This window comes from Gorilla gorilla, chromosome 15, assembly GCF_029281585.2.
Source record: "Gorilla gorilla gorilla isolate KB3781 chromosome 15, NHGRI_mGorGor1-v2.1_pri, whole genome shotgun sequence".
Lineage (NCBI taxonomy): Eukaryota > Metazoa > Chordata > Mammalia > Primates > Hominidae > Gorilla > Gorilla gorilla.
The window spans coordinates 22,861,575-22,889,413 of record NC_073239.2 but is presented as its reverse complement, the minus strand read 5'-3'; the positions used below and the strand labels follow the sequence as shown (position 1 = coordinate 22,889,413).

Below are 27,839 nucleotides of genomic sequence, written 5' to 3'. Positions count from 1 at the left end.
TTTTTGAAGTAAAAGGGAGAACCAGACAGATTGAGACTGCTCAGATGGATCAAAATAGCAATTGGGAGTGGCAAGAGATGCAAGGCGGTCTGTGAAAGAGAGCACTGAGCTTGGAGGAATGTCAGAATTATATTTTAGCTGTGTAATCATAACCAAACACTTCATCTCTCTTAGCCTCCAGCTCCTTATTTACAGAAAGGAGATACTAATATGTGCTCTACCTACCTTAGAGGCTATTGTAAGGATTAAAAAGAAAGAAAGGAAGTTGAGAACTTTGTGAGCTTTCATGCAGTAGATAGATGTAGCATCTAAGCAGTCAGTCATCCTATAGTCTGGTCCTACGAGGTACACAGAGAAATAAAGGATGCATTCTGTGCCATCTGAAGGAAAACAGAGAGTCAGAGACAAAGGCAGAGACAGCAAGAGAGCAATCCCTGGTAGTACATACCTAGGTGCTGACTGGGTAGCCGAGACAATAGTAGGAATTCAAAGGGAGGAGGACAGCACTGGGCTAAAGTATCCAAGAAGAGGAAAAGGGATTTGATATCACCCTTGAAGAATGAATATTATTTCCACTGATGGTGGGGCATGGGGAAGGAATTCTTGGTCTGAAAGGTGATGTGAGAAAAGATATGGAGAAGATAAACACAAGGCAGATTCAGGAGATGCTGGACAAAGCATCTGGAGTCCAGGGAGGGAAGTCATGGAAGATAAGCCAAGTTGTCTTGGCTTGGGACTGAAGCTTGAGACTGAATGGACACAAGCTTTTCATGATGAGCTCAGTGGTCTGAATTTTATTCCAGAATCAATCAAGGCTCTTGAGTGGTGATAGTGACAATTCTGCAACTTAATATCTACATAGTGCTACACCATTTTCAAGGCGTTGTTAAATGCACCACCTCATTCGATTTTCTCAGCAATTGTGTAAGACAGGGATGAAGATGGTCACTGCTGTTCAACATATGGGGAACCGAGGCTCATAGAGGTCCTGCTGCTGCTCCAAAGTTATACAGGCAAATGAGGAAGACCCTATAGCTCCTGGTCTACTTCCTTAAAGATACTCTAGGAAGATGAATCTGACAGTAAAATGCAGGATGGACCAGAGTGGGGAAAAATACGATGGGGGGAAAAATGAGAGAGACCGGTCAGGCAGCTGCCCACCCAATTGTCCAGATGTGAGATTTCAAGAATTTGTATTACAGTGATGGCACTTGGAATGGATACACCAAGAAGTAAGAAAACATTCCTAGGTCTTAATGATTGACTGGATCTGGAAAATGAGAGAAAGAGGATCAAGGATGAACCAAGAGAAGTGATGCACTCCCCTTTTCTGCCTTTGAATGCTGATGAAATGGAAGCATTAGCAGAAATAAAGAGTGGTCCAAGGTTGAAGCCTGAGTAACCAGTTGGACACTAGTCCTACTGACATTCATTCTTTACCCTCATCTGGAGAGGCCATTCCTTTTATTCACCTTTCCATTACAGCCCTGATCACACGCTTGTCAGGTCAACACAGATGGACTCTGAGCTCCTTGGTAATTATGCCTCAGTGCCTGCACAGAGCACTGCCTTATAAAGGTTAATTAAACATTGAATGAATGAATGAACGAATGAATGTTCTCACACTCCTAAATCTCAGGTGCAGTCATATAATCCTTTCTTCAGAATTCTTCCGTGGTTCCCCTTTTGTCTGTACATGAAGTCACAACTCCTTTGTACAGCATTCATAGCATTCCACAATCCAGCCTGCTTCACCTCCTCCAGCACCTCCCCACCTACTCCACTTTGTCCTCTGTCTGCACTCCTCTCCATTTCTGAACACAAAAAGCAGTTTTGTGTCTCTGTGCCTTTGCTTATAATAGTTCTCCAACCTAATACCAGTCAAATGCTGCCTCCTCCCTGAAAGGCTCACCCTAGTGCCTTGTCAGGATGGCTCTCCTCTTTGCTACTTCTGCACGGGGCATCCCTCTGCAGGTCTCATTCAGGGCTTGGCCAATGTGTGCAACTCCTGGACAAGCTGGCCCCATAGGGCCTAGCAGAGCGTTGACTCCTATTAAGATTTTAAATAGGGGAAAAGAAAGAAAAGCGGCCAAAGAACTATTTAGGGAAGAAGGCTATGAGCTTAATTTCTGTGTCCTCTAATGAAATTTACCTCTTTCCTAGAAATTCTTCTCAATGAAAAATAATATTCATTTAAACATTGCATATTTATACAAAGGAACTGCTTTTTTTTCTCTGCCTATTAAGATGCAGGGTAGTTCTACTTTAACAACCAAGGTTTTCCTTATTCCTTACTCAGCAGAAAAAGCCTACTCAAACAAAAGGAAGAAACTGACATATTTGGATTGACAGATGTCAAGGGACACTACCATCTAATTTCCTTGTTGATTAATTTGAAGGTAATTTCCTGGTAACCCAGGCTTCCAAAAATGTATTTTAAGTGGCATGTTGGTAAAAGAAAATTAATTTCTCTGTGTTAAACTTGCCAGCTTTTGAATTAATTGCATGAGCATAACAATCAATTAATAAATGTTAAGCAAACAAGGGAAAATCGGTCAATTAAAAATGATAAAATTGATTCCAAGGGTAGATAAACCAAAAGTGTGTCATAATGCCCACTTCTAAGTTTAGATCTCCTGCCTCTGTACAATTTCCCTCCCACTTTTCTACACCGCATTCAAACTGCTGATGCTTTATTATAATTTCTTATAAATAAATTACCACCTAAGCCCTCCTTGCTGCTTTATTGGCATTAAAGAAGCCAAACATACATAGCAGTCCTCCAGCAGCTATGGGGAGAAGGTCATTGCTTTGGGAAAGTGTGCCACCCACAGTACTCTGCAGAAGTGTTTTTGAAAGGGAAGCCTTTTCAAAGTGGACCAATGTTCTCTAAATATTTACCAGTACATTCTGTCAAGAGGAAGCTCTGTATATTGTCTTCTTTTCTCCTGGTCATACACTCAAATGTCTCCCAGAGATCAGGCAAAATGGGAAGTGGCAGGGCCTAGAGAGAGTGCTTGCCCCATCGCAGAGCATTCATATGAAACATTCTTAAACACAGTGCTGTGTATACTTTCATATCTGGAGCTGAAGATGACCTGGAATACATGGATTTATTCTTAAGCCCTGGATTTTGAATTTGTTTCTTCACTTGGAAAGCTAGGTGCTTTGGAAATAATGTTTTAAGAAAGTATAGGAAAAATAAAATGTATCTAGTAAAAAGAGCTTGCAGGCTGCATAGTCTTTATGACTATAATGGAAGATTGTCATTATTTACCTGGCCTGCTACTGGTTGTCTTTAGTCCTGACTGAGTAGTGTGTTTTACCACAAAATACTTCCAATTGTCCTTTTAGACGTGGATTAAAAAGAAATCAAAGATCGCAACATGCACATCACAAATTTCTCCATTTTGCCAAGGGCATTTAGCATAATGGATATGATAAAGTTTCTAGAATGATTTTTATTTAAGCATATATAAGATTTCTGAATAAAATTGGGAAAAAAATATCAAGACTTCCTTAGTACACTTAAATTTCTAAGTCCAGTTGAATCTTCACTTGAATGTTGACAATTTCTCAATCTTAAGGGTGACCAAAACAAAACCCACCCCAAGATGTTTTGCCATCCACCTGCCCTTCCCATCTCAGTAAGTGGCACCACCCTCTGGCCAAAAGCTTAAGAGTATCCTTTCATTCCACTCTTTACCTGCCACCTCACAACTAATACATCAACGAGTGCTGTCAAGTCGACCTTCACAGGGTATCCAACATCCAACTACTTGACACCATTTCTTCCTGAGCTACCATCTTCTCCCTCCTACCTGGCTTTCCCAATTTTACTCGGGGCCCCAGAGCAGCCATTTAAATCAGCCAGAGATGTTTATCAGAGCTCATCTTTCCCCCTTTATCTGTCCTTTTCATTGCTCTATCCCCAGAATCTAAAATAGTGCCTGGCAATAAATTAATCTCAAAGATACTTTGGAACGAATGAAATTATGTAGTTTGGAAGAAGTGCACAACATGATACAGGATCATTTGGACACTTCAAAAACATTATTTGACCATGTAGAGACCAGGAAAGACTAGGACACCCACCCCTGAATGTGAGTAGTTCATACATCTGTCATTCAACTGCTCGCCTCATCCCTTCCTTCTAAAGTGTTATGGAAAAGCACATATTGTGGGTGAGTGGGGTCAGTTTGCCCGTCCTGCCTAAAGCCTCTCCTTTGGGGGTTATGTCTGCCTAAACCAAACAAGTTAAAAAAAAAATCAAGTGCTGATTCCAGTTATTTTAAACAGTTTCATACTTACTTGGCAATTATGATAGCACAAGTCTCTCCAATAATCAAAAGAATCATTACTTGTTTTGCTAAAATCCCAAGGAAATAGCACAATATGTAATATTTCGGCACTAATGAGGTTGTGCCTGAAGAAGTGTGATTTTAATTATGATAGATTTGGAGAATCCATTGCAAAACTGCAGGAGAACAGCATGTTGTACCAGTTCCAGGGAAAGTGCATTAATATCCCATGTTTTTGTTTTATTTAGTCATCACTGGCTGTGTGGAGAATCACCTAAGGTAATGATAGAGCTACCAAGAACTACATCAAATAGAACCCTATAAAGAAACTTTATTTTCTCCTCCCATACTATGGACAGAACGTGTACTACAGAGGAATATTTGTCTTGAGTTGTCTTACAAACTTACAAGATTGATTTGCTTGGCCACTGACAGTTTTGATCCTAACACAACTTTTCCAGCACCTTCCATCCTTCAAAGGTTGAAAGTCACCACTTAAGCACAGTGGCTCACTAAGCCTTTACACTGGCAGAGAGAGGTAAGGAGTTTCTGTAGAATTTCACTTCATTCAAAAGACTGATCTGGGTTGGGTTTGAAAGCTCTGGGTGGAAGTCTGCATATGAGCAGGGCACTGATTACTTCATTAGAACCCCGTGCACTTCAAGAGCCATATGCTTTCAAGTTTCTTTAAACGGTATTAGGGAAAAATATCCTCAAGGCATTAAAGGGGACTTCAAACATTCCCCAGAAGAAAAAAAAAAAAAAGAGTATAGCACATTTGAACTCAAGGGGGTTGCAGGAGAAATCTTACTTAGCACGACTGTGAAAACGGAACAATCTTTTCAGTTTCAGGGTAAAGTCAGCGTTGGTCACAATCAGGGATAAATTTGAAATGTGGATGGAGAAAGATGCAGAAAATCTCCAAATCCTTGAATCCTTACCATAAAATAGCAAAGAAGATGACTTGAGGAAGGAAATTTTAAAAATATTTTTGTTCTTACGTTCGAGAGAATAGGGAGAATTGAGTGTCTTGCACAGTGCAAAAATTGATGAATTCTTCCCATTTCATTCCACATAGAAGACCCTTCTAAAATAATTCTCCATCCCCAACTTATGCTACATGTACTCAAACATATTTTAAAGACCCAGGAAGCCAGGCTACAGGTAGAAGTAAAGCTATTCATTTTGAGTTTTACTGCAGAAGGTGTGCTCCAGAGGTCAAATCAAAGAGATGCTTCTCCAAATTTAAACTCTTCTTTTCTAAATAGATCCCAACCTGATCTCATTTAATGCATTGATGTGTAGTTTCTTAGGCATTATAATTGCAGTATAACATACCAAAAGGACTCTTGAGAAATTCTCCCGAATTGATAATTCTAATTTCTTATGTATAACTACTCTATATTCACTCAGAGGACAACTGCATTGTATGCTAAACCATGAATCATAAAAATTGGTCCCTTTGTATGTAGGTTTGTATTAAATTGAGATGCTGTCTTTTTTTTTTCCCTGTTTGTTCCCACACTTGAGTTCCTGATGTCAGTTTGTTTTTGGCTTCTTGAGCATATTAAAGTTTTTCTAGTGCTTATGATGTTCTTGCCAAGAGCACACTTGCAGCAATCTGCACTAGAACAGTCTTTGTGCCAATTACTTCAAAAAGTATTCTTTAAAATAAAAACGGGGAGGGAGGACTTTTATTTCAGGGAACTTTCAGGTTATAGTGTGGTGGTTTCAATTTTAATTTTTAGAGTCAATCTTCCTGAAATGATGACTTACAGGCTCTGGAATGTGCATCTTTGTTTGGGGGCTCTTTTTTTAAGACTTTCTACAAAATGGAAATCCTGATAAAGACATACGAATAGCAGCGGGAATCAGTGGTATGGAGGAAACTGCTGTCGCTGCTGACACCACACCCTCATCTATTTAAACAGCTTTGGAAAGGAAACTGCTAGAAGCTTGTTAAGGAGTTTCCAAATGTGTGACTGTAAATGACTATCTCTAATCATGGCTGAATAAACCAAATGCAGCAAATGAGCTGGTAACACGCACAAAAGTCATATGAGTGTTTTGAATTGCATATGCTGAATAGATAATAACCTGTGTCAGTGCCGTGGGGTCTTTTGAAGGTTAAAATCTTAAGTTTGATTGAATCATTTATATAGAGAGAAATAAGCACATTTGGGAAAACAAAAGAGGAAAATGGAAGGGGATATGTTCTCTGAAATGTACCACTGAATAGTAGAAAAATCGCTGGGCAAGAGATTAGGAGACCTCTTTTCTTCTTGTGTCTGCCACTAACTGGCCCTGCGTCCTCAGGCAGGACATTTCACCTGCCCAGACCTCAGTCTTCGCTTCTTTAATGTGGAAGGGTTGGCCGAGTGGTCTCCATGGCCCCCTCCAGCTCTAGCTTGCTTGTGGTCTTTCTGGGATGCTGAACACAGGAGGTACTTGGCACCGCCTTGGATTCATCCACTCCATAAAGCGAGACATTTCGAGAGGCATATTGTTACCAGAAATTACTCTCATTTAGGATGAAATAGAGGGTTGAATTAAACAGCCTTTTAAAATATTATAGAGTTCAGAGGGTAGCTTAAGAAACATGGAAGAAAATGCCCTGTGCTAATTAATATTAAACACAGAACATCTGTGCCTAGCAAAGAGTGGAAACTAAGAAGAGAATGGAGATACAAAGTTACAGAGGCTTAGGGTTTTGGTGATGGGTCAAGGCTTTGTACTCAAAGAGATTGGATTCAAATACACCCTGCTAAGGAAGGGGTGGCCTCAGATGCAGTGTAGTCAGGCTCACTCACTTTCCCAATGAAAAAATAGATGCTGAGAAAGGAGGTCCTTGCCATCAAACAGGAACTACATGTTGCCCAACTATGCCAGGGAAACTGAGGAATATTGGCTTCCACTCTGCATTCTTTCTTTCTTACATATATTTGTGTCTAAAATGCCTTAAGAGAAGTCTATTTGTTCTTTCATTACTTTAAGAGTTCCAGATACCTACTGCAGCCTCTTGGGAATTGATCATTTTTAGGGTTGATCACTAAAGAATTTTTTATCTAAATTTGGGGAGTATTGGGTTTTTTTTTCCAAAATATATATGACCCACGTGTTTGCTTTAAACAATTTTAACTATAAGAAATAGAATCACTATTATTTGTGGTTTCCCCTTTAAGGGGATGGCTTCTTTAAAAAAAATTTCAGCTCAAGAGACAGCAGAGTTGCACTTCCCTAGGGCTGGTCTACCCATCTACGTGGACAACTGTCTTTACTTCTACATCCTCTAAAGCTGAGGAAGACAGGAGTGGCTGGCTTCACATTTTCCTTTATTATCAAAATATAATCATTTATTCTCCTATAGCCCTTGAAGTTAAATGGGGGCACTGGGGAGGCTATCCTTCCATGAGGCTGCCTTAACATTTTCTCACAGCAGCAGAATGCTCTCTAGGACTACCATCTTCGGCAGAGGGGTACACGGCTGTCTTTGAATATATGTTGCATTTATTGCAGTTTAGTGTCTGTGTCCAAGTTCTGCTAGCAAACTCAAGAGAAACAAACAAAGAGAAACAAAGTTTAAGTACTAACTTAGAACAAGACTAGTTGGGAAACTCAGGACATTTAAGTAAAACACACATTCAACAAAGGTGTTAAGCAAGAATAGAAAATAGAAAATATTTACATAATTTCTTTTCTAATAAGAGCTTGGGGGTTCTAAAGAAAATGCATCAATATAGTACAGTACTTCTTCCTGGGGAGGTGCTAAGTAGGGGGAGTAGGGAAGCAGTTTTTCTTCCTTGCCTGACGTGGGACTAGTTCTGAGTCTTTTTTTATATAATGTTGTTGGAAAATACAATTGCAGTGTGTAATATTGAGAAGAACTGCCTCTCTACCCTCAAGACAGTGACACTAAGCCATGAGGGGCCTCAGGGGGCCATGAAGGGCGACACCCCGCTCCTTTACATCAAGTGATAGAGGAATAAAAAAGTTCCCCTCCACAGTAGTACAATGGGCCTCTGTCCTTCTCTAGGAGACTTTAATAAAGTAACTGAATCAAATGAAATTTGATCAGATGTATACAGTTCAGCCTTCTTACTTTGCCCCTTAACAATTTATCGAGGTGTTTCTACCCATGGTCCTGTTTTATTAAATGATATTTGAAGTGTTCCACTCTCTGAGAAAATGTGGTTTATATCCTTGGCATACATTTACATAATCTCATTAAGGAGATCTCTCCAGCTTAGTTAAACTATCCCAATAAAAAATCTTATCTTTAGTAGAAAAAGACTGTTTTCTCCAAAGGGAACAGGAAGCTAATGGGGGGGCCAGGCACATTTTGAGAAGCTAAAGCTGTAATTATAGTTATATTTTTTATGCTATGTATGTGAAGTTTGTTAAGAGAAATGGATGGGAAATAATTGTTGTTTGGAGGATACAGTCATGTAAGAAGAGAATGCTGTGGCTAATGTATTTTAAATGTGGTTTTAAAAATAATTTTTTATTTGCTCCCTTAGAAAATATTTCTGCATAAAAAAAAAAAACCAAGAGTGAAAAATTACCAGCAATCTCTCAGCTCCCCACTGGAGCCATCAAATGAAGGGTTAACCTCTCAGAATCCCCGGAATTAATCAGGAGCTCAGCCAGGGGCCGGCTGGGCTAGGGGGAGGGGATTGGCAGAGCTCAGCCTCCCCCAGAGGCTTACAGCACTACAGTGCAGCCCACTGTGGTGCGGCCACTGAGAGAATGCAGACCTTTTCAGAGATAAAGGAGCATGCACAGGAAATATGCCCTGATCCCACATCAGCCAAGGCTTCCTGCTTCTCATGCACTGATCCTCCATTTTCAAAGAGCCAAAAGGCAACAAGTTATGTTCTACAGAGTAGGATTTTTTTAAGTACAGCTTTAATCATAAATATATGTTCATCTTTCTTTGCTCATTTAGAAGGCAGTCTGTGATGTGCACCTGGGTCATCTTTATTACGATCTCTCAATTCATTCAGCTCTCTTGATGGAGAGGAAGCTGCAGCTGGGTGGATGGTATGTCCTGCCAGCCACTGTCATCCAGGGCACTAGGAGTTCTTGCTGTTTTGCGGATTCCCAGGCCCCTGTGTCGATTTAGAAAATCTGAACTTTTGGGGCAGGAACCTGGGAACCAACATTATTAATAAGCTCTCCATGTGATCCTTGTGCACATTCAAATGTAAGAACCACTAACCCCAGAGGTTTTTTGTTTAAAAGAAATCCCTCACATCAGCATTAGGTGTTGTAAGCTTTCCAATTAAAGTAAAGAACAAAATAGGTTTTCCCTCATGTGCCAGGCCCATTTACTCATTTTAATAATTTGGATGTTGAACAAAGTGAGTTGACTTCATGTGTAAGAGTAACAATACCCATGTTCACATGCATATGTGTACCTGAAGTCTATTTTCCTTCAGGACTTTAGTATGTCAAGGAGAGGAGATAAGTTAGGCCTTGACTTCTTTCCTTTTCCTGTGCCTTCCTTATGTATAACTTCAGATCTGTCCATTTCCTGAACCAACCTTCCCTTAGTCTCTTCAGGATTCAGACCAAGCATCAAACTATATGCTCCAATTACATCACTCTTCCCGCGCACCTCATTCCCATTTAAAACAAGTGAAAGATCATGGAGTCCCTGATAATTAACACTTTTTATGTAATTGTAGACTTTTTATGCCACAGGACTGGTTTCTGCCAGCCTTCTTTCCTAACTTTGGCTGGGATTCTCTCCCTGGAACCCACTTTCACCTGCTCTCTTATCCATCACCAGAGCTGCCCTTAAGTTGAGCCCACCTGAAACCCTGACAACCTAATTCCTGCTGGTCTTCTATCCTTAAGTGCTGAATCTTACTCCCTTACTTCTGTCTAATATTGAATATCCCTGATCTTACAAGAATTTGGTTGGACAAACTCCCAAAAAGACCCTTACCATCCACTTGCTTCCTGAGTTGATAGCCATCTCCATACATAGCTGATGACAGCATTCCAGGACCACCTCTCCTGTTGCATCCTCCTTGGCCCTGGAGGAGGTCTGCATTGTCACCCCCTCCCTGGATCTCACTTCCACCTTGTGAAGTCAGCTTTTCCCTGTTCTGCCTTTTCTCATCCACAGTTGCTAAACTCCCACTGTGGCTTATGACAAAGCCTATAGTTTTAGTTGTAAAGTCAGTTTTTAGAACTAAAATCTGAGATCCTGTAAGGGAAAGGAAATGCCATTCTACTCTGCTTCTGCCTCCCAGAAGGTCTAAGGGCTCCTCCTTCAGTTATGAGCCTTCTTCTTCATGGCGCTTGCATCTGTGGAAAAGTCCCTGGTTTCAGCTAAGGCTTGTTTTTATTGGTATTTGTTTTTTCAGGCCTTGTGCAAGGAAAGTCCTAGGTGGCAAGAGTGAGACAGAAGCAGATCTGCTAGGGCAGATTCTCCAGCCTATGAATATGGTCTAAATCCTGGAAGCCCCACTCCCCATAAATTTGCATGAAGTAATTTACACAAGGTTGATATTCTCATGCTGGTTCAGATTAAGTTGTTATGCTGTAGGCTAGATGTTTAGTTTCAGAAGACCCGGCTAAGCCCTTATCTTTCGGCAGGTTTCAGGCCACCTCAGAGCCCCTGTCACTTAAAAATAATTAGCTGACTCTCCCACCTGAGCTAGTGATTTGACGATCTGTATGCTAAACCAGACTTCTACAGAGGAAAAAAAAAGAAAAGGGACCAGAGTGCCAGAAGGAAGCTTAATTTTTAAGGTAAATTTGGATTCCCTTAAAGGACAAGTGAAAAATCTCTGAAGATGCTCTAAACCCAGGGACTTTTTTTTTTTTTTTTTGTACCTGAAGCCTTTTTTGTTCCCCTAGTTGCCTAGCCCTATTCTATACTTTACATTATATGTGGAAAATAATGCAGAGTACTTGGCACTTCCTTTTGTTAAAGAGAACATTTTATATTACTAGAACTGAGATTTATTCCTAAAAGAAAGGAGAATAGCTTCCAGATGTATTTTTCCGTCATAGACTTTCTTTCCTCAAGTATTGACAGAGGGGAGGTTTTATCAAGGTCTTTGTGATGGGCCTGTTTATAATGAGAGTATATTAGTGGAGCACATCTAAGAGTGTATCACCAACAGAAAACTGAAAGGAGCATATGGCAGGAACAGAAATATACATTTGCCCAAATAATGTGGCTTGTTAACACTCCCACATTCATCCTAAACTCTGCGGACATACATCTAACAGCATCACACACAGTCACTCCTTGCAGCAGAGAAGAAAAATAAAAGTCAAACAATGATTTCCTCACTATGGGATGATCAAATAATGCTAATGTGGACATTTTTATCAAAGATGATGGGATTTCAACTCAGTAATCTTGTGCATTCTGCTTCACTGTTGCTGGCATCCGGGCAGTGCTGTGTAAGGAGTTTAGAAAAATATGAGCTTTAGCATTTTTGTACAGCTTTTTGTGATAAAACAGGAACAATGAAAGGAAACATGAGGATCGAGCTCTTATGTAACACTGAGCTCAGGGGCAAAGAATCTTTTAGTTCAGAAAGCTCTTCTGAAGAACGTCTGTAGATGAGATTTAAGACCAGATTAAGATGAACTTTTTGAACACTGACGCAGCTTGTACCCAGCATTGGCCAGAACCAAAGCTTATTTCAATTCAAATATGATCTATAAGATCCCTACTAATGAATTATTAAGCTGAATTTATCAATTTGCAGCTGTATTCTGAAACTCCTGCCCCCACTATGGGGCTGTAAAGGAGGAGGTGGGGTAATGCTACAGCACAGGAAATGCCACTCCATTAGACATTTGGTTATAGAACTCCCTAGAGATGAGTGAGAATCGTAGGCATCATTGCCTGATTCTTTGACACCATTTTATATCTGAGGAAATCCTACCCTCACCAAGCTAGAAGACTTGCCAAAGTTACCAGAACCAGGACTGAAAACAGACGTTCTGTTTCCCAATACAATGTTATTTTTACCGCGCCCCCCCCCCCACCAATATTCCTTTCATTTTAAAGTAGATTATTTTTATAGTTTCATGGCTCTTGACATATTAGAATCTAGGCTTATATATTTGTATTCACCATCATTTTACATTCACCTACTTAACTTTGCAAGGAAGCCATACCCATTCTTTGATATGTTAGCACTGGGATTGGTGGTGGTATGGCAAGCCTGGCATTTATGTTAGAATGGAATTGTGGATGGAGAAAAAGGGTGCTTAAGAGCTTTCAGAAAAGTTCTATTTTTTAAACAAAATTATTATAGAGCAAGAAGACCTCAATTTAGAGAATAACAAAAAACAAAAACGTAAGTTGCCTGAGGCTTCAGCTACTCAAAGTGGGTAAAAATGCCTTTGGCACTCTTATGTATGTTTTCTCCTTTGGCAATTCTATTGAATTTCTTGGTTTTAATTATCACCTCCAGGAAGAAAAAAAAATAACCTTCCAGAACTATACCTTCAACTGTCATCACTTAAGTGCCTAACTCTTATTTTCAACTATCCCCTGAACACCTTCTCCAGGATCTTCCCAGGCTGCTCAAATACAAACTGTTCACAGGGAAATCATCTTTGTCCCCACTGGTTACCATTTGGTTACCATTTACCATTTAGTCTATTGTCATCATCGTCCTGTGGGACAGGCACAAAAATTATGATACCAGCTCTTCTCCTCAGGTCCCATTGCCAATTTCCATTGATTGTACTGCCATCTTGGCCCCATCTCTGTCTTTTCTCCTGCTGACACCAATTGAAATGTTCCTGGATCCATTCAGCTGAAAGTATTTTCTTCCTACCCTGAACTCCTGAAGATCTTATTCCAAACCTTTCTTATGGAACATGCTTGTTAATTAATCAAACAGTATTTGTTGAGTATATAATACACATCAGGCATTATACCTAGGCACTTTGCACACATTTTCATTCCCTCCAACCAGCCCTGAAAGACTTGGATTTTTTTTTTTTTTTTTTTTTTTGAGACGAGATCTTGCTCTGTCATCCAGGCTGGCGTGCAGTGGCGGAATCACGGCTCACTGCAGCATCCATCTCCTAGGTTCAAGCAATCCTCAAACCTCAGCCTCCAAGTAGCTGGGGCCAAAGACATGAACAAATATGCCCAGCTAATTTTTTCATTTTTTGTAGAGATGGGAGTCTCCCTATGTTGCCCAAGCTGGTCTTGAACTCCTGGGCTCAAGCAATCCTCCTCCCTGAGGCTCCCAAAGCACTGGGGTTACAGGTGTGAGCCACAATGCCCAGCCTGGAAAACTTTAAAAATGTCTATGAATATTGATGCCAGTGCCCCACCACCTGAGATCCAGATTTAACAGGTCTCAGGTACAGCCTGGACAGGGGGACTTTTCAAGACTTGCTGGTTGATTCCAATGTGTAGCCATGGTTGAGAACCACTGGTGTAACTCCAAACCCATTTGCCAGATATTCTCAGGTAGTTAGTATCACCTCTGAAGCTTTAAAATGCAAACAAATGCTGGACTGTAACCCAATCCTATCAAATTAGAACTCTGGGGGATAGAGTCTGGGAATTCACTTGTTAACAAAGCTTCACAAGTGACTCTGTCACATAACCAGGATCAAAACCCCCTTTCTTGATCAGATACTGAATCATCTCCCTCTTATGGCAATATTAGAAATAATTATAGATGTCTTCCCCCAACTTACAGTCTGTAAACTCTTTGAGGACAGATTTACATTTGATTTACCTTGGTCAGCTTCCTGGCACCTAGCAAGGTCCCTCACAGATTATGTGTCTTAGAAACCAAAGAACCAGGAAAATACCTTTTGTTAACTTTATTCAGAAAAAAAGAACTGTCAGGCACAGTAATCCCAGCACTTTGGGAGGCCAAGGCGGGCATATCAATTGAGGTCAGGAGTTCAGGACCAGCCTGGCCAACATGGTAATACCCAGTCTCTACTAAAAATACAAAAATTAGCTGTGCATGGTGGTGCATGCCTGTAATCCCAGCAACTCGGGAGGCTGAGGCAGGAGAACTGCTTGAACCTGGGAGACGGTGGTTGCAGTGAGCCGAGATCACACCACTGCACTCCAGCCTGGACTACAGAGTGAGTAAGACTCCATCTCAAAACAAAACAAAACAAAAAATCTTTGCAACATACTTATATTTTTGTACTAGGTTTTAAATCTTTGATATACTAACCTGGAAACAAAGCAAGTCATTTCAATTGTCTTAGTATCACAGTTGTGCGGCTATTAAGTGCCAGAGCTAGGATTTGAACCCAGGCCATCTTGACAATATTCTTTTCTGTACATCTCAGGCCTTAAAGGCAACTATAAAATGAAAAATTCAGCGATCTACATGTTTGGATACATGCTGTCAGACATGTTTCTGAAATTTGAACATAACCTGTCACCGGAGGAAAAAAAGCTCTGTTGGCATTATGAAATGAATTTGGAAAAAATATGTTAATTTAAACCTAAAAATTGTGGGATCTAACAGATATCCCTTTCTTCTCTTCAATTCCACCCTCCCTCAAACCCACACATACACACAGACAGACAAGCACACCCTCTGATTGTTCTTTGACATTTCTTGACAACTATTTAGTTACTGCTTTGGTAATTTTCTTAGTTTTCTTTTTAGTTTATATTACTTCTCAAAGATTTTTCAAATAACTTGAGCTTCTAGTTATAAATGAAATCTTTTCAAAAGTTCATATACAGTTTACTTAATAAACTGGCATCTGGTGGCTGGGCACAGTGGCTCATGCTTGTAATCCCAGCACTTTGGGAGGCCGAGGCAGGAGGATCACGAGATCAGGAGATTGAGACCATCCTGGCTAACATGGTGAAACCCCGTCTCTACTAAAAATACAAAAAAATTAGCTGGGCGTGGTGGCGGGACCTGTGGTCCCAGCTTCTCAGGAGGCTGAGGCAGGAGAATGGCGTGAACCTGGGAGGCGGAGCTTGCGGTGAGCCGAGATCACGCCACTGAACTCCAGGCTGGGCAACAGAGCGAGACTCCGTCTCAAAAAAAAAAAAAAAAATTGGCATCTGGTATCTATTTCTAATGTTTCATTCAGTGTGAATATGCACACAGGTATAACTAAGTTGAAGTGACTCTTAAACAAGACATGGAAACACAGTTCCAGGCACTATTTGCCATTTACAAGCTAGGTGACTTTGGACAGGGATGAGCCTTCTGGAGCCTCCTTCTTCACCTGAAAATAAAAAGGGAAAGGAGCGAAGATAGACCCTCCCAAATTTTCTTCCAAATGTGAAATTTTATGATCCTTTACAATAGTCAGTCACTAATTAGGCTTTTGAACAACACCAAATTAATACTTGGTCCTTGTCCTTACTGGTCGATATTTTTAAAGGCAAACAGAGACGTAATAATAAAATGTGTAGAATTCTTTACAGTTTATAGTCACCGTTATCTCCATTTCACAGAAAAGGAAATTGAGACACAGAGAGGCTGCGTGACTTGCCCGTGGTAACGGAATCAGAAAATTGCGAGTCGAGACTCCTACTGGACCCAACTTTGAACCCCTTCAATAGACTCCTACTGGACCCAACTTTGACTCCCTTCAGTACCATGATGGCCACAGGCAAAGCTGGAGATCAGAGGCCGGGTCAATCTGACATGCTGACAGCTCCCTCCCAGTAGCCTGTCTGCCTTCCCCAAATGTTTTCCAACCCAGACGCCTTTAAATTGCTTTGGAATAGAATACCAAGTGGGGATTTATTTAGCATATCATTTCTGGATGTGTGTTTTCCTGAGCATTTATAGATCTGTGTTTTTCCAAGAAGCTGAGTGTTCCTGATAAAACAAGACAGATAATGATAAATGAGCATCTATGTAAGCCTAGCTGGGAGGAGGACCAGGGACTGTTAACACCCCTCCTGTGAAGTTAATCCCATTTCTTTTAGCTATTTCTTTATTAGTTAATGAGGTCTTGCACAAACGTGTGTCTGTGATGGTGTTTTAGCATCCTTGCCTCTAGGAACATCTTCAAATATTCATAAAGTAGCTCATCTGACCAAAGCTTAAAGCAAAGGTGCGTTAAGTATGAATTTAGTCAACTTCAAATGTGGGTGGTCGAAAAGCTGCTGCTGAAATAACCTAAATAATCCTCCTTATTGGTGCTTCCAGATCCACAGCTGTGGGCGCCAATGTGAACGGTGACAGGGAAAGGGTATTAGCCGAAGCAGCTAGAACTCTGAAGGGCAGCCCTGTAAGCTTTGATCCTGCTTCCTGACTGACAGTAGTGTGGGCCCACTATTGGAAAACCGAGTAACTTAAACAAAAATAAAATGGAAAAGGAATTGCCAGTGGAGCCCCTGGGAAGGAGAGCAGACGCGAGATCATATTGTTCCTGGGAGGCACGAGACCTACTTCCCCCTCCAGTTCCTTATAGCAAAGGAGGAAAAGCAGAATCTCAAAAGATAGCGTGGCACTCAGTCATGCATTTGGAGCGGCAAAGCACATATGGACACTCAGCCACTAAACTGAGCTCCGTGGTACTGTGAATCATGGCAGTTACCTCTATGACTTGGCTTTGGAGGATTCCCCACACTGTAGCAGGGTCGTGGGAACACAGCTAGAGTTGACATGCACATGTGTGCACGCACACCCCCACCCAGCCCTTCCTTCTGCAACCTAAGGCATAGTGGCAGAAATCCTTCCTATTTTTTACCCTTTTATGATTTTGTTTCCCCAGAGCATCATTTGAGGAAGTTGTCACTATGGCTCTTCTATGTGCAGGTTATATGCAAAGTTTGCTTGGTTCCGGGTGGCCTGGACTATTTCGGCCAAGAAACTGAAAATTACAGCCCAATATTTTCCTTCCTATTTCCAGGCAAATACCTCTGAGCTGCCACTAAGATGGTTCAAGTCTTCCTGACCCTACTTTAGTATGAGCTCCAGGGACAAATCATGGGCCATAGTCCTCTGACCATCAACCCCATAGGGCACTGCAATAAATCACTGTACCACTGGGAATGCAGTGCTGCATAACAGGAAATATCTATCCTTAAAAGAACCCATTCATGTCATTGCCACTGAGTATTTTATTCATTGGAGGCTTTGGCCTTTTACAATATCAACCCCTGAACGAAGGAGGGCTCAGAGCCACACATCTGAAAGGAGATGGCCATGTAATCCCACTCAAGCACAGACCTGGAGAGAGACAGATGTCGTCCATTAACAGTGGCTACTAATGCATATGTTTCCTTTTGCAGCTCAGTGCTCAACTTGTTGGTCATTTTATTTGGTTATGAGTTTTCCCTTAATGTGAAAAAAAAGTCCTTAAAAAGATAGCAACAGCACCATAAGAATGCTGCCTTGAGGAACGCCTGGAGTGTAATAATACTATTTCTTTTTTGTCTCTTGCCACAAGGACACTGAGGGCATGCCGACAGCCATTATGATTACAGAAGATACAAGCTAATGTTGGTTGTTCCAGATATAATTTTGCATTTCTCAAAAGAAATGCTGTTATATCTGGGATGTAAATTTGACTGGTGTCCTGTGCTTAATGTTGTTTTACAGGTGATTCACATAACAGGCCGGCTACGCCTGAGAGTGTCGCTGTCCCACGGGAGGACCGTCCCCAGCCAAATCATGGGTCTCGTGGTTGTTGCGCATGCCTTGCCTCCCCCTACGATCAATGAAGTCAGAATTGACTGCCATATGTTCGTCACTCGAGTAAATATGGACCTCAATATCATTTACTGTGAAAATAGGTACTTTGTTTTTGTTTTAATTTGCCCTGTTGCACGTTGCACATTGGTGAGGGTTGTGTTTCAGCCGTCTGAAGGATGGTACTCTCCCAGTGAGGCTCATTCTAAATCCTGATCTTGTTTTTAATGGCCACTTGGACTGACACCAAACATGCTTTTTATTTAAAATTTACATTGCTGCCCTGATTTACGTTAGGGACAACAATTAAATGAATCGGGATACCCAGACATCCATATGCTATAAAGAAGGTCCATTTTGGCTGAGAACCCAAGGAGAGAGCAGGGCTTAGATGCCATTGGCAAAATGATGCAGTAAAATGTATTGCCTGATGCCTCGTTGGGACCCACTTCTGCCTAATTCGAGGGCCTGGCCTCATGGTGGTCAGTGTTCACACAGACGCTAAGCACGGAAAGAACAAATGAGAATCTGAGGTCCACAGAGGAAAAAGGATGAAAAAGAAATTTACAAAGCTATTAAATAAAACTTTGTCATCCTGAGGATTTCACTTTTATAAATTAAGAAAAAGATGACTCATCATATAAATGAGTTGGCAGTTCTTCCTCAAGACTAAGCTTTTATAAAAGGACTTTTTAGCCTCTGGTTAAAAAGTTCACTTTTTCCATTAAGCACAAAGCAAGGGACAAGGAAATGGGACATTGCCCCTTCAGACCTTTCACCTAGAAGTCAGCTGCCCATTATCAGACTGATTGGAAGAGGAAACCATGGGGTGCAGGGAGGGCCGTGGACAGGAGCCGCCCACATACCAGGTGTGGGAAGGAAGCTCTGGCGATACTATCCTTCCCCAGGTGCCACAGGGAGAAATACTGCGTCAATTTGGGGAGGATGCTTTTGCAGCGCTGTTGTCAGGCTTGTTCACTGAGCCCTGCAAGTGCCTTCAGAAGAGAAACTGAAGATCAGAATGGTCAAGTGACTTGGGGAACTGACCTCTCCAGAGACTAACCAAGAAGATAGCACCTGCATTCAGTCCACTGGGAAGCGCTGAAGATGTTGAGATCAAGTTGGAAACTGCCTATCATTTCTGACCAGGACCTGATTCAAAGGAAATAATTCACCTTGGGAAAAGATACCCACCTGAGCTATGAGTGTTCAATAGGGTGGAACATCTCATGAACCTGTTGCTGTTATTTGATAAGAAACTCTGAATCTGCATTTCAAATTTTGTTGGCATTTATTAAAATGTTTATGATCGTGACATCGTGGGTATGTCTGAGGTATTCTGGAAGGGCCACAGAACACCAGGAAACATGCGTTAGCCAGGATGATTTGCTGGAGTTGGCAGGTCCTAATAAAGATGGCTGGCGTTACTGATCACTTACTACACATGGGGCGTGTGCAAAGCTCATCACCTGCACAATTTCACTTAAGCTTTAGGACAGTCCTGTGAGGCAGGTGCTGCTGCTGTCTCCATTGCCTTCGGGCAATTTCAGCTAAGAGAGAAACGTTGACTGTCTTATCCTCAGCCAAGAGATTCAAAAGCCCATGTAGTTAGCTACATCCTGTGGAGTCTCCTGGAGTCTCTTCTTTTTCTTCAGAAGTCAGACTGAATGGCAAATGACCGGAAAGAATAACCTCTGAGGGGGACTTTTCATACATATGTACCCATGAAAGAACCCAGTTACAGCCCACAAAGCTATTTCTTCTCTAATTAAAAATGTAGAATGCTGGAGAAGGAGATCCAACCAGGGAAGACAGACATCAAATCAGAGGATGGACTGTGGCTTTGCTTTTTTGAAAACACACATCAGCTCCCTTGATTTAGCTACCAGCCACCTCTCCCTCCAATGAACAGGGCCTCATCTTATTTACCAAACTTCCAATGATTGTCCTATCCCAAAACATCACTTAATTTTCATTCCTGTGATCAACTCATTAATTCTTTTGACAAGCTCCATGGACCCGAGTGCCTCATGGTGCCACTCTAGTAATTGAGATCATTTTCTGTGACCTGCTTTTGGCGTTTTTCTTCCTCTTAAAAAAAAAAAAAAAAAAAAAAAAAGCTTTTCAGTCCCCTTTATTAGCCAATACAATACAGCATTATTTCCCGTCTACAGATGATAGTAATTATGAAAAATACCTGTATGAGAGGTAATTGCATATTTGATCTGAGGAAAAGCATATTGTGTGTCAGGCACTATGCTATGTTAATTTCATTGCATTCATTCATCCCCTCACCAACCTTTTGGATTGTTTTACAGAAGAAGAAACTGAGTCTCAGAGTAAAAGGTGCCATCGGGATTCTGGTCCTGATATAGGTCATCCAACTGGTCTGGTGCTTTTGAGATATGTGTTAAGAGACCCTCAAATGCCGGGCTAGTCGCATTCACCACAGTAACAGGCTCTGGTACAGAGAAGGGCTTGGATCGTTTTTTAAGGATTTAATTCAAGAAAAGAATAAACTAAAGAAATGCCTTCCCTAAAGAATGGAGTGGCTTTTTCCTGGGGTTTATTATTTAATTAGGGAATTGTTAACTAGAAACTAAGGCTTGCTCCTTGACTCTGCAGACCATTCTTCTCTGCATTCCCAAGGACGGCCTCAGGCAAAGCCGACATCTAATGCTTTCAGAGGAGCTGGCAAATTTCAGAAACATCAGTGACGGAGGGTCTTTTAATGACATCCTTGTTCCCTCATTTGCAGAAAGGTGGTGTAACTGTGCTTGGAAGATAGCTAATGGTTTTAAGAAAACACCGACTAATCTGTGTCATACCTGAAACCCATGAAATCCTTAGACAACCCTCCTTTTTATTTCCCCAGTTAATCTTATCTTACCTAAAATCCTAGTTTGGCCAAAAATATTATTTGAATTGCTAGACACTGAGAAATTCACTCGATGGGTAATATATTTTAATTATGTTTCTTTTTTTTGTTTGTTTTTCTTTCTTATTTCCCTGCCTTGGGGGCCAGAAAACTCTCCAACAATGATCACATGTGTTTCTTAAATGTGTCATTTCTAAAGATTTACTTCATATTTCAATAGACCATATGCCGTAAGTCATAAAAAAAAACACATGAAGAGTAAAGAGAATAAATTAAACAAAAAATATATTCCACTTTGGACTGACCAAAAGGAATCTGCACTTGGTAATACAGAGGGTAACAAGCATTTTGACATGTTTGTGTAAACCAGGCGGATTCCCCCAACATGGTTTCCAATTTGGGCTCTATTTTTCCATGCTCTGCCTGAGGACATCGACGTCTGGACAGTCAGTGACAGAGGCTTTTACACACACGTACTGTCGAGCACAAGCCTGGAAGAGCTGCTGAAATGGTTTAAAAGTTTTTGTGTGGAATCCACCACAAAGTACCAGTTAAAAGGGCCAGGAGTGAAAGCCGAGCTCCCAAATGACTAAGACTAAAAAAGATAATACCCCCAGGCATCTGTATGTCTCAGCATTTAAATTATATCCCTTGAAATGCCAATTTGGACTTTGTGCCAAGAAGCTGCTGAAGCCCTTTTTCATGGAAATACCCAATAGAAGACCAATCTGTTTAAATGAAAGGTGTCTCTAATCATTTGGTATAAACATAACATGTTTTTATTTTATTATGTAACCTTGAATTATCTTGGCCTGTAATGAGGATCTTGCATTGTTACTGATTCTCAATAATTTCATGAAATTATGTTGTCTAAATGTGCATTCTTAATGCCAAAGAAAGAGAAAAACCTATCTAATTATTGAAACACAATCGCTTGATCTAACGCATTTCCTACTTGTGAAAAAAGACTGTTACGTGTTAAAGAAATAATCTTATGTATAAAGGGTTTCCCTCACAGTGCCACCTCCTCACGGGTACAGTAGTATAATGAAATGTGTCAGTAGAACTGTTTCTAAGTTATTTGACAGTTTCTTTATATTTCCTCCTTTCTGAATTCCAGCCTGTGTTCTTCTCTTTGTAGGATTAGTGATTATATGGATCTGACCCCTGTAGATATCGTAGGGAAGAGATGCTACCACTTCATCCATGCTGAAGACGTGGAGGGCATCAGACACAGTCACTTGGACTGTAAGTACCTCCTGTGTGGGGGAATAACCCTGGCTGGTGTCAGCAATCTCTGAGGCTTGTTTGGTTTCAGTGCTGATTTTTCCCTTCATCTTTCCTGTGTACATTTCAGATGACTGTCAGTGTGCAGTGAGAAAAAGTGAGACATAAATCATTTCAACGCGTGTTAGAATTAGATTGAAAGTTGGACCTCAGGCCTAGAGAAATTGCTGGATCTTTAGGCACTCACCCAGAATTCTGTGGTGTCTTGTGCTGTCTCTCCTATAAATGGTGGGGAAACCTTTGTCTTAAGTGCTACCTTGACCCTTTCATTTTCTGGAGAACAACTTCCACTCTGAAATTTGTGGTCTCAGTTTCAAAATACACGTGGGAGAAGACAAGTTCAAATAAGCCAGAGCCTTATAAAAATGCCTATTTGACCAGCCACAAAACTGGGGTGAGGGGCAAGCCAGGGAGATGGGGCAGAGCACGTTGTTTAGAGAAAACTCGAAGGCAGTGTTTTCGCTGTTTCTGGAAAGAGAGTTATTCAGAAGGGTAGGTTATCTCCATCCCCCAACTCCTGGGGAACAGAAACTTATCTCAGCTCTTTGAATATGGCTCCCAGCCCCTGAGCCACAGGCTGAACTCCAAAAGACCTTCTGTGCATGTGAGCAAAGCAGGAGCATCAGTGGTGTGGCTGGCTCCAGCAACACACCAGCAGAACCATGCAGGACCCCGCATCCAACCGCCCTAGCTGTTCACCCTGTCCATGGAAGGGGTCTGACTAGAGCACTGATCTGGTGGCCCTCTTCTGACCAGAGGTCCTTTATATGACCATTCAGGAGATTCTTCCTGAAGATGAGTCTCCCCCACCCCCTATCCATGTCCCTGGAAGGTTCTAACCCCAGTTCAGACCTCTGAATTTAAATACAGTCACATGCCACTTAGCCATGTTTTGGTCAACTACCGACCACATATATGATGGTGGTCCCATGAGATTATAATACTGCATTTTTACTGTACCTTTTCTGTGTTTAGATATACAAATACTTACCACTATGTTACAGTTGCCTACCAGTATTCAGTAGAGTAACATGCTGTACAGCTTTTGGTCTAGGAGCATTAGCCTATACCATATAGCCCAAGTGTGTAGTAGGCTCCACCATCTAGGTTTATGTAAGTGCACTCTGTGGTATCCACACAATGATGAAATACCCTAGTGATGCATTTCTTAGAATGTATCCCCATCACTAAACAACACACAGCTGTACATGCAAGGTGCCACAAATGAGATGGTACAGCCTAAAGTTGAAGCATTTATACAGAAAAAGCCAGCCAAGTGGCCTTTGTATTTACCTCCTCTCCCCTTTCTTATCTTGGTCAAAGAGAGCTATTTCTTATCTTTCCTGCCCTTTGCAATTATTTCTTCATTTCAAACTCAGAAACATGGAGATGTTGAGCTAGCCAGCACCTCAAAGTATGAACATCCTGTACTGTGTTTTTAACCCTGCGTTAGCAACACTGACATGGAACCAAGTTCAGTGTCAGAATCTGTATATACCACGTCTCTGGAAAGAGCCTGCCTGCAAGACAGCAGATTCTACTCCCAACACGGAGTGTGTGTCTTGATATTGCACACCAGGGATTTAGGGAACACACTTGTTGCTGAGAATGAATGGATGTTGTGTATCGTAGAAGCAGATGGCTCTTCAATTAATTGGGGGAAAAAATGATGTGGTTTCCTGAAAAGAAACATCAGGTTCTTTGTTGCTCAGAGTTTAGAGAAAATGGAGAAAAAAATCAGGATCTTTGGAAGAAGCCATGGATATATTTTTGGAATAATACAGGCTAGAGATCCAGACTTCACAAATGAATATATCGTTTTGAGGACACTGTCATAGACCATGTGTGCAGAGGGAGATGCCTTCTCATTTTGGAATCTTAATTAAGGTCTAAATTCAGAAACCTGATGCTGACAAAAAAAAAAGAACTTTGTCTTCCTCAGTTATTATTTGGAAAACATCATGCATCATGCTATCTCTCTGGGATTTGATTTACAGCTTGAAGAAACACAATTCCTCAGGAACGGTGAGCGAGGGCAGTTCATTTCTCCCCATTAAGCAAAGGTCTCCAACAAATATGTTTGATGCCTTTCTTTCCGATTTACTTTTATCTCATTTTCCGTACCCAGAATAATTTGAGAGTGCTGAAAATAAACCACTCCACCATTCACTATTGTGCTATTCTCCTAATTTTTCTGGTATCTTGCCAACTAATAAACAGAGAAGGTATGCTTTCAAATTCTGATTTTTTTCATTACTTGATATTGACATACCGGCTATTGCTTTATGATTCAGCCTACTAACAATGATTGGGTTCATTCTTTTAACTCATACACATGACTTCTAATTTTGAGTTCTTTTAATAACCTTAAACACATGAAAAACAAATAGAATGAGCTGATAATTCTGCATAGTAAAATACACTTCACATATTTAGCTATCATGCTGTGGAATAACTCCACAATGTCAAGTAGCACACAATTAGTAAAACTGTAGGGGGAGGAAAAAGAGTGTTTTGATCCTGAAGAAGTTTGATCCTAATCAGATTGAAATTTCAGCGTTCTTGTAGTGCTTAATATCTTCAATCACACACACAAAAAAATCAAACTGATTCCAGTGTCAGGTTTTGCATTCTGTGACTGAAATAAAATGCTAAAATATACAAATGCATCTCGCTTTGTACAATAAACATTAACATCATTATAAAGTAAGATTGAGTCTAAAATTGTGTGATGGAATGTCTGATGTTTACCTAATTCTCAAACCAAAGCCAGCCCAGTAACAAAATGACAGACCATGTAATAAGTCTTGGTTGTGTAAACACTGGAAGAAAAGGCAAAAAGCCAGCACAGCATCTTGCTTGTCCAAAGCCCTAGGCTATTACTGAAGGATGCCTCAACTGTGCCTTCTTGGCAGGAGAAGGTCATGGCGACATAGAATCAGGTCAAGAATAAGATAGAATTCTAAAACAAAGGGATGGTTAAAAAATAAACCACATTAACTATTTAGTTTTTCTTCCTAGAGCTATTGGCACAATTCCTGGTTCTGTCCTGAAAGATAGGTTGTAGTCATCTGGTAATATTTCTGATTTTTTAATATCTGTCTTATGCCCCAGTTTGATAAAACGTTTTTTTAAAAGACTTAATAGTCTTTGATAACTAAAAATACTATCTTTATCACTTATATCTTTTTTCCTTGCCTAGGCATCTGTAAATCCATAAATGAACTTGTCTCTAGAATAAGAAAAGTAAAGAGGAATATCAGCTGTACCAGGATTACAACTCTGATAAATTGAACCAAGAACTTTAGAGCATCTACTCTTCCACTAAGTTAACATGAGATGACTGATAGTTCACTGGATTTCAACAGAAAGAATCAGTAAGAATCACATTATTGACGCCAACATGGTATGTTAGTGAAACTACACTGGAACTCTAAAGCCTAGGGAGTTCTAGCGCCCCTTCTTTCACACTGTGACCAAAGACGTCTGTGATTTCTTTCATTTAAAACCAATTTCACCAATTATTCAGGTCAAATCAACATTTAAAGGTTAGAATTTTAAACCATTCACACTAGTAATTATTGAGGCATCTTCACCTCTTCCTCCCTCCAGTTCTCCATTGTTCAGGAGGTACTGGCTTGGGAGATGATCACTCACAGCTTCCCACAGTTACACACTCCAGTTACTTATGGTGTCTGTGTGGCTCTTCAGTTATGAGACGTTTCAGTGCAACCATCTACCACTCTACTTCTGCCTGTAGCCCCCCAAAAATGGAGTGCTAAACCAAACAGAGATGCATGCTTTGCACTGCTCTTTATTCCCATTTAATCCAGCCCTTTGTCTAGAGAAGGAGCTGAATTTGTCTCGAGATATCCCTTTGTGGGTCCAATCAGCAACAACTTTCTAAAACCTTAAAGAGTGGCCTAGGGGAAAACTTCCTTTCTCCTTATGATGTTCTGCTCCACCAGGGAGGCTCAAGGCTCCGGAGCTGTGGGATTTCAGAGAAAAGGAGCCAGAGACTGTAGGTGTGGTGGCAGTTTTTTCCTTCCTAGCACCTGACCCAGTCTCAGAAAACTCTAGAAGAGTTATTTCAGAAAGACAGAAGGACTTCAGATTGCCTTTGAGATCACATGCAGTTAAAAAGCATGGCCTATCCAATATACCTGGGGGTTGTTTTAAAAAAAAAAAAAACAAAAAACAGTAGCTTAAGTGTTTATTTCTTAATTACAAACTTCTATACTTTCTAACAAAACTAATATACAGCTACCTGATATAAAGCATTCCATGCTGTTTTGCATCAATAACCCCTACACTTCCCTCCTGAAGGCGTCTCATCGCCAAATGCAAGCAGACTGCTTAATGCAGGACTAATTAGTATATCCCCTTCCAGTCTGCAGGCCCTCCATTGTAATTCCTTCCCAGCTCATTTTTTTCCACAACCGAGCATCAATCAAAGTAAGTGCCCTGCCTGCCTAGGCAACACAAGATGTCCCCCATGCATCTGTCATCTGCCACACAAACAAAGGGGGAATTTAATTGTTGGTTTGGGTATGCAGCCACTGCACACAGAAACGGAAGCTGCAAGTGAAGGAAAGAGAAAAGGTGGAAAGTTTGATGGGTGGGCCAGATGCAGACAGCACGGGGGACTTTTTTCTGTTTTCTGATCTCAGCCTTTCTTCAGGGGTGGGTCTTCAGGGATTTAGCTGCAACCTGGTCATTGGCTGGACTTTTCCCAGAGCAAGTAAGTGTTCCCCTTCTACCATATGAATATGAAAATTCCCATGAAAGGAAATGCATGTAATAGCTACCATGTCTGACTTTCTTCAGAAGCCAAGTCAGCCTTCATCGTGTGCCTGGCCATTAACCGAAAAAACCGTCACAAGGAGGCAAGATAAAGGCAGGTTTTTATGCAGGAATTAATTTCTATTATTTTGTCTTACTTTTTTTGGGGGGGGTGGGGGGAGGGGGTACCGGCAGGGAGACAGTGCTTGTTTTGGCTTTTCAAGTCCATGGGCAGGCAAGCACAGAGACAGAGACCAGCAAGAGGGTTGAGCTCCAGCGGCGCATCCCTGCTGCGCTTACTACACTGTGCATCAGTGGGGCAGCGGTGTCAGCACCCCCTGGGAACTCAGAGACTCACATTTTAAGGCCTTCCCCAATCAGAATCTGCGGTTAGCAAGATCCCCAGCTGACTCGTATTCATGTGAAAGCTTGAAAAGTACAGACCATACTAGTATTTAGACGGCACTATTTTACATGACGTAAACAGTAAATACAAACTGAGTATCTGAAGGGTTTTCTTTTCCTCTCAAATTGGATGAATTCTGAGAACAGTAGCAAAAGGTGAGTAGTGAAATAACTCTCAGGGTACTCGATCAGTATTCCAATGAAACAAGAATAGGATTAAGAAGCTGACTTCTTTACAAAGATGTAAAGTTTTAAATATCAACGGGAAAAATTTAACAGAGTATACACAGTAGTAATATCCAACCTAGTAAGCAAAAGATCTTACCGTTTTTTTCCCTTGGGCGAATACTTTCCTGTGTACTTGACTGTATGAGTGAATATGAGCAGTCGTTTTTTTCCTATTCAAGTTTATCTAACATTTGTGAGCACTTACTAATTCAAAGCCTGTGTCATTGCTGTGAGGTTTCAAAAGCAACTAAGGTATGGTGTCCACCTTCGAGGAGCTTACATACTAATAGAGAAGGCAGCGTGAAACAGCCAATTCTG

At 41.0% G+C, this 27,839-nt stretch overlaps 1 protein-coding gene and 1 long non-coding RNA gene across 12 annotated transcripts in view; one reads left to right on the top strand and one right to left on the bottom strand.

Annotated features, from left to right (window-relative positions):
• Positions 1-27,839, top strand: part of NPAS3 (neuronal PAS domain protein 3) — an 867,326-nt gene that overhangs the window by 819,998 nt on the left and 19,489 nt on the right. For all 11 annotated transcript variants that reach the window (XM_055361312.2, XM_055361314.2, XM_063697703.1 and 8 more), the window contains 2 exons: positions 17,852-18,045; positions 21,961-22,067. In XM_055361312.2, coding sequence (XP_055217287.2) covers positions 17,852-18,045; positions 21,961-22,067 — 301 coding nt within the window. The remainder of the gene's footprint in view (positions 1-17,851; positions 18,046-21,960; positions 22,068-27,839) is intronic.
• LOC129526621 (uncharacterized) overlaps positions 1-27,839 on the bottom strand; it is a 148,679-nt gene that overhangs the window by 116,924 nt on the left and 3,916 nt on the right. The gene's annotated exons all lie outside the window — the stretch shown is intronic.